Below are 7,778 nucleotides of genomic sequence, written 5' to 3'. Positions count from 1 at the left end.
GACAGCAGTGGAGAAAATGAAGCATAAAAATAGATAAGAAAAAAAAAAAAATCAAATACAGTTTTAATCATAAATTATAGCAGGTAAGAATGATGGTAAAGAATCACTGATTTCTATTTTACATAGGGGAAAAAAGTGTCAGCTTTAGGATTTAAGCTCCCACCGGCGCTGTCTGAAAGCAAAGTTCAGGATCTAATTCTTGGCAATGCTCAACAGCAAGTTTTTCTGATCAGCCGATGACTTATTTTCTTTCAAAGTCCCTGTTGAGTACTCAACACAACCCTTAAGTGTGATGCAGCACCACACAGCTGTTCTGTGGCACTTCTCAAGTCACGCACCCGCATTTTGTACAAGATGGGATCTATGTTTTCACTTCAGCCTTGATCTTCAGTGCTGGTTTGATTTTCAGTCCATTTGCAGGACTGCTCACACAAACTAATGACGCAGCATTAAGTTTACTTAAAAAAGGCAAAGGAACTTCACATCTTGAAGTTGCTCACAAATTTAGAAGCTGCTTTGTCATCTTAGCTGTGAAGAATGGATCGAGTTTACAGATTTCTTTCACTCTAGAACTCCAGCCATTCTGTCATATAAATACAGTTAGATGGAGAAATCTCACCACCTTCATGGCAATCATCAAAAACCTGGGAAAGAAAGACCTGTGTCAGTACAGTAACTGTATACAGCAAGCATGAGTTCACTACAAGTAGCACACCTCATGACTCTTTCTCTATTCTAAGTAGAAAAGCAGTAGTCTAGCTAAGAACAAAGTCTAGGAAGTTCAGTGCCAGCTCTGAGGAAGAGCAACGTGAGCACAAGAAAGCAAAACAGATCCCACTGTCATAAATGATGCAACAGACACATCTGGCAAATTTTACCTATGAATCAACTCATGATCTTTGCAGAAGAGGCCAAATGCTAGACAGATGTAAGTCAGCTTTAAAAAAAAAAGATATAAATAGGCAAAGAACACAAGGTCAGATAATAAAAAGTTATATTTTAGAACAGGCTGAATTTGAAAGCACTCTGTAACACACAGTAAAGGAAAAGAGTCAGCATGTAAGTGAGAAATCATAGAAATGGCCTGGGCCAAAGGCTCTGCCCCATACACCATAGTTAAAGCATCACTAATGATGCTCATGAGCATCACGAGCATACTTGGCTTAGAAACCCCCAAGAATCACTCACAGGCATAACCTTCATTCACACCAGCTGCACGTTCTGGATACAGCCCTTCAGATGGTCACGCACCACTATTCATGTACAGAATTTGTTACTTACTGGACAGAGTCCGCACGGCGTCCTGACTAATCCAGTGGGTTGTATGAGAGGACTAACAGCTCTGTACAACTTCATCTGTCCATCCACACTGCCTACTGTCCCTTCCTTGGCAGCAATAATAGTCATCTCCACTTTTCCATCGTATATTAGTGTATTTAAAATGGTTTCAATGTCTTCCATAGACAATTCTACCTAAGAAACAATTTGTAAAATAAATATAGGGAAGACGTACGCCACTAAGTTCTGCGATGGGGAAACAAGAGCAAACCCCCACAAGTAACAAATGCTTAGAGGAGCCCTTCTAATTTGTCCCAGATACAGGTATAGCTCTCACTGGGCACCTGATAAGGTTGTGTAGATACAAAAAGAAAAGCAAACAAACGCCTTCCCTCCCAAGACTTTCTGGGTTGCATTAGCCTTGACTAGCCCAAAAGAATTTTCCTATGCACCTCAGGCATCTACATTATCTTAGCATGATGTATTTCTCATCCTACAACAAAAAAGTTGTGGAAAAAAAAAAGACAAGAATACCAAAGCCTGTTGGTGGTGACCAACAATGGCCTCAGGCTGTGAAAGCTCCGACATGTCTTTGAAAACCCACATGTACGGGCTATCCTGGAATCCCATACAGCACCACTGGCAATCCTCAAGAAGCAACAAAGCAGCCAAGTCCACCTCCACTGCAGTAACTGCAGGGAACTGGAGCACTCACCAAACTTGCAGGACCTAGCTCCTATAGCTAGTCATATACTGACAACTCTGGGCAGAAAGATTAATTTATGCTGACCTTACTGATACCCAGCTCACAGATGTATTTCCACACCTCATGGGAGGAGGCGAATGAGCTGTTCCTCTGTATCATGGGGTTCTGTTTGCTCTCTCGAGCTGCTTCTGCCTGAGGAAAAAAACACAAAGACAAGTTGTAGTCAGCACTCACTGCCAGGGCTTTCTTCACAGCTCAGTTCTGGGCAGAGAGCAAAGCGTTGTTTTGCAAACCATTTCTGAGACATGTTGGTGGGGTTTTTTTTTTTAAATCATTTAAAATTATGTCCTCAGGGCTGATGTAAGCGAGATAACGAAGTGCACATCCAAACATAACTTTACACTGAATATGACACAAAATTTACACAGTAATTTATATTGATATGAAGGAATATCTGCATTTTTGTTCTCTTGGCAAAAAAAAAAAGTGTTTCTGCTGTAACTGGTGTTGCTTAAAATATTTTTAATGAAACAGAAAAATGCTGCCATCTGTTTAGTGTAGAACAGATTTAGGTACTAAATCTGTGTAAATAGTCAATCTAGTAAATAATGTAGAGGGCTTTTCCCTCAGCCATACTAGAGGAGATTGTCTTCCAGGCAGAGCTGACTGCCTGGTGCCTTTTTCCCTCTCAGAAATGAGAGCTTTGAGAAAAAAAAAAAGAAAGTGACTTTTGCTGTTGTTTTTTCTTTTGGTCCTGTGCCTTTGCTGCCTAGCTTGTCACTGCAGTTTGGAGAAGGAAGATTCCACCCACTGTAAAGGGTACAAAACAGTGTAACGCTTACAGAAAGCACTATGGGAAACTTAAGCCTCGTCTGTCACTGACTTTAGAAATAAAAGAATTACTTGCAAATACAGATGGAGGATCGATTTAGTAGTGGCTCTCACCTTACTCTGTAGAAATTTAAAACACTGTTGATTTAACACCTCCACAAATTCAGACTCAAAGTCTTGGTCACTGTACCAGGCCCCACCAGTCACTGATCGGTCAGGTTGCAGGTTATACAGCATATACACCTTCTTCTTGGACGCCTGGTAGAGAAAGTACACAGCTCTGAACAGATGAAAATAAAATCTAAGGCACAGTAATGATAGCTTGAGTCACCTGGATTGATGTGTACAACTCCTAGATTAGATGGACATACAGAGAAGATTTATACATTGCTATATGCAACAGGCTCTGCAACAAGACAGGACCTGAGCTGAAAACCAGAAGAGTGCCCAAGTAACATGCACAAGCCAATGATTTGCAATTAAGCAGGTAAGGCAGAGCAGGATGCTGCATAAGCATTACAACAGAATGACAAAAGTACTGAAAAGAATAGCCCTGTTCTGGTATGTGGACTATTTGCATGTAAGATATGAAAGTGCTTGAGTAACTGGAACAAAATAGAATAACCAAGACTAAGAATCAAATGTTTTAACACCTTTCAGACAACAGATGTCCAGTATCGATCAGATAACTGAAGGCTGCTCAGGGATCTTCAGAGAAGAACCACCTTACAATGGCACCTGTGGGTATGTAACTGTATCACTGCTACCATACACAGCTACAAATGCTTAAGTATTGGTTTAAGAGATACCACCTTCCTGTACAAACAAAGCAAAACTGGGACCCAGGGAGACAAAGTACTCATAAGCAGGTTGCTGATTTAGATGGAAACAGTGGATGAAGATGGTAGGTAGATGGTGGAAAACCCAGTCAAGAAACAGAAAAGAATTCAGTACAAACACAAGTCAGCAATCAACAGAGGGAGGATGTGCAGATGGCAGGAGCGTGGATGCCTGCAGACAGCAGAGCTGCTGACCTATAAACCTAAAAGCCCACTGGGATGCTGGAAGCAAAAGTTTCAAACAACCCAGGCTCTTGAGTAGGTTTTATGTCCTCAAGAACGCATATGGAACAGCAGAGAAAAGGGAACAGAACCATGACAACAGTTTCGTCTAATTAAGAGCACTGAAGCTGTTGATTTGATAATAATGGTATGTCATTAACAGTAGCGTGAACAGTAATAGAGCAGTATATTAGTAGTGATGTATTTATTACTTACATTATTCTTTTGCTAGTAGTATGTTTATTATTTATTAAAAATTAAAGCCTCTTGGATCTGGCACACCTCAAACATACATTATAAGCGTTAAGAGTGAAGTGCTGGTACACGTGCAGTGACAAAGCTGGAAGCAGAACAAGGTTTCTCTGCTCCCTGTTCCACATTCAAACAAATACAGCATGTAGCAAACATTTGAAAATGTTAAAAAAAGAAACCAACAAGTCACAAACTACTCACTGCCACAGATTTAACTGCTTTAATTAGTTTCTTGCTTTCCAAGTTTTTCAATATCTTGTTGATCTCCGTTAAAGGCAAATTACTTTTGTATCTAATGTCCCTGCTCCAAATACCTGTTTAAAAAGCACAGAAATGAACAGAAATGAATTATGAGAAGCAGGTATTTTTTTCTCTCAGCCAAAGGATGCATCTCCAATCCTACCACCCTCAGCAAAAGGGAGGGAAGGGGAAAAAGAGGACGAAATAAAAATCACCTGATAAAACAGAAGAAAAAGCTCACACCACAGTCACCATCTCCACCTCTGGGAGCTCTTATACATACACCTCATTTGGCCTCACAGAATTGTTCCTGCACATTTAGTATCCATGCTCGCTTTAAACATTACAGCTACTTCTACCAGCTCTCTCTCAACTGGAGTGCAAAGATTCCTCAGAAAGCCTCGTTACTAGCAGTGGTTTCTGCTGTTAGTGCAGTTACCAAATCCAGCAGAGATATAACGTTGTCTTTTAAGTAATGAGTGTTTGTATAGATTCCTCAGTTTCACAGTCCCATAAATAAGCCATAATTCATATTCAAAAACTTCAGATTTTGAAAGAGGTCCCAAAAGGTCAGACCAGAGAATTTGTTATTTTAATAGAAAAATATGTCTTCCTTTGTTTTTAATAAGCAGACACATGGAACATCAGCTACAGAGTTGTTAAGTGTACTCTTTATTTTATATCTGTACTGCCTGGACAAGAATTTAAAAGTTTGGATGGAAAAAGTTCCATAAACAAAGTTACTACCATTCACCATTATAATTTATTTAAACTACCTTTGTTGCCTGCATCTTCTATAATTTGGTAAACCAGCTTCTCTTGATTGTCAGAGCCTTTCATTTTACTGTGGAGTAGAACAGACAACGGGATTTTTTTTTTTTAAGTTTGAAAGAGGGTGGATTTATTTTAAAGCAAAAACAAATTCAATGAAAAAAACCACAACACACAAAGGAAGAAAGAAGCCCTACACAATAAACCAGCCATTGGCAAATAAAATACATGACACCAAATCTCTCTGGATCATTCTGAGCTTGCCAGTGAGAAGCCACAGTAAAGAGAAAACAGCACAGTTGAAAAAAAAAAAATATTAGTAATTAAAAATGAGGGTAAGCAGGATTCACTCAACTTCTCTTAACAATGAGAAGTTTGGAGTCATATATTAACACAACTGCATAAGGCCAAACACTCAGCGCGTAACTCAGGATCAACTGTCCTAACAAGGGGACAGCAGAGTGCTCCAAGCTCCACAACATGCCTTTTCACTGGCCTGAGACTTCACTAAGCCTGAACTCAGGAATCTTTTTCTACTGCATTGGAAAGAGAAGTTGAGATGCGTGCACAGAAGATAATTATGAAGGCCGTTTCTTTCTAGAAGTAAATCCTGGCATCTCCTACTCAGATTCACATAGGCATCACAAAACATGACTTTTTTGAAGGTACATTTTAATAAATCAAATAAAGAGCATCAACAACAAATCAAGTGGTCTTCTGGAACTGCTGAAAGTGCTGAGGAAGACCACAGAACTACAGTTGTAGATGCTGTGGCCAAGCTGCAGCTGGGTTTCATCTGAGCATACACATCTGCTCACACAGATCACTTTGCCAGATGAAGAATTCTGCTAGTAATTTACAGCTGGAGCCTCACAGTAGCCTCTGTGCAGCAGAAATCATAAAACAGTTTTCAGGATTGACTCAGGGGAATTAAGCGTATCAAGCAATTAAATTCTGTAACCTCCTTATCATAGAGCCCACATTAAATTCCTTACTGCATTCCCAACAATGCTGCACATCAGTTGCACAACTGTGTCCAAGTATTTATTCCATAAGCACAAGGCTTACCTTGCATTTTGAGACTCTTTGATTCTATACAGGAGACCTGAACTGCTCCTGAGAAGGTCCAGTTGCCCCTGTGGGAAATAGGCACAGCACATTAACTTTCCTTCTAACAGCTTGTTTTCAGAACGTGGCAAAAAATCTCAACTTGCAAAGAAAATACATTTACTTTCTATCAGCTGAATAAAGAACAGAGAAAAACAACACTTCTAACTGCTAGACACAACAGTATCCTTGAGGATATTATCTTTCCCCTATGACCATCCATTTATCATTAGCTATCAGAAATAACAAATACAGTTCCAGCCTCTTCCCACAACATTGGTGCACTTCCCATTGTTTCTCCTAACTTTCACCTTGTACAAGGGACATTGAGCTCTTGTATACTTCCCACCAAAGTGCTCATTTGCACCCAGATATCAAGTGAGAGCTCTACTGGACAGGAACATTAAACAATTCTGATTTCCAGTGGAACAGATGGGGGTTCTTATTTTGTTTGGTTATGTTCTCAGTTTTGTAGAGATCACCAGAAATCTGCCAGCCAGGTTTGAGAATGCCTCACAGAGGCCAATTATTCACACAACAGATGTTAACTTTGTATTACAGAATGGAATCAGTACGTTCTGAGATATGTTTCAACAGGTTATGGTGAGCGCCACAAGTGGTCGTGGTGATCACAAGTGGTTATGAGAACCAAAATTAAGCTGCGAAAACTGCCAATTATGGCAAATGACATGAAATCCAAGATGAACTTTCTAGTCCTGCTGGGCTGGGTGCTACCATGCAGCCCACTCACATGGAGAGAGCCTCAGGCTGAAGCAACGCGAGGGAGTGGGGAGCACCCTACCATGGAGAGCAGCCTGTTGATGGCCATGGCTCGCTGCTGAGCCTCCATGTGGGGCATGTCATTTTGGATCACCTGGTCCGTGATGCCGTGAGGGAACTGGTGGCACAGCTCGATGATCCTGGGGAAGGAGAGAAGCAGTTTGGGAACCAAAGACTGTTGTGCCTCAAACCAGTCCCTTGAAAGGTTATCAGAGCCGGGACGGAAGGAAAAGAAAAGAACAGCCCAGAAGAAGTAAGGACGAACCACTTCGCAGCCACTGCCAATGAGGAGACACAGCGCCCGGCCCCGCTTCCTACCAAGACGCCTCTCCACCTCATGGAGAAACGGCCTCAGCTCTTCCTGACAGCGCTGCTGCTCCACTTAACTTTTAGCCTCTTCTCAACAGCAACGCACCGAGCCCCGCCGCTCCCCGCTTCCCCAGCACCACGAAGCCTCCCCCGAGCACAGAGGGCCGGGGCCCGGCCCAGCGCACCTGCTCTCTATGTCCACGGGGTCGGGAACCTCCGGCTTCACCTTTACCTCCGCCATGACGGCGGACTCGGCTGCGCGGGGAGATGACGTCATCGGGGCGCGGCGAGGACCCGTTGCCGAGCGGCGGATCGCGGCGGCGCGTTGAGGCGACGTCACTTGCGCGCGACGGTGCCGGTTGCTGAGCAGCGGGACGCGTAGGCTCAGATCGCACCGTTGTCAAGAAAAATCATCGTCTGCTTTTCTGTTGTCGTTCCGGTTT

At 42.2% G+C, this 7,778-nt stretch overlaps 1 protein-coding gene across 1 annotated transcript; it reads right to left on the bottom strand.

Moving 5' to 3' along the window:
* Nucleotides 1–44: 44 nt before the first annotated feature.
* Nucleotides 45–7,629, bottom strand: POLR3F (RNA polymerase III subunit F). Its single transcript, XM_048937243.1, has 9 exons — nucleotides 7,521–7,629; nucleotides 7,049–7,166; nucleotides 6,208–6,275; nucleotides 5,145–5,212; nucleotides 4,330–4,442; nucleotides 2,930–3,073; nucleotides 2,069–2,176; nucleotides 1,282–1,473; nucleotides 45–644 (listed from the first exon to the last, which is right to left on the bottom strand). The coding sequence occupies exons 1-9, from the start codon at nucleotides 7,610–7,612 to the stop codon at nucleotides 567–569; spliced, it is 981 nt and encodes a 326-aa protein (XP_048793200.1). The 5' UTR covers nucleotides 7,613–7,629; the 3' UTR covers nucleotides 45–566.
* Nucleotides 7,630–7,778: the final 149 nt, after the last annotated feature.

The sequence above is a fragment of the Lagopus muta genome, chromosome 2 (genome assembly GCF_023343835.1).
Source record: "Lagopus muta isolate bLagMut1 chromosome 2, bLagMut1 primary, whole genome shotgun sequence".
NCBI classification, from domain to species: Eukaryota; Metazoa; Chordata; class Aves; order Galliformes; family Phasianidae; genus Lagopus; species Lagopus muta.
Note: the sequence above shows the minus strand (reverse complement) of the source record. Positions and strands in the feature narration are given on the sequence as shown.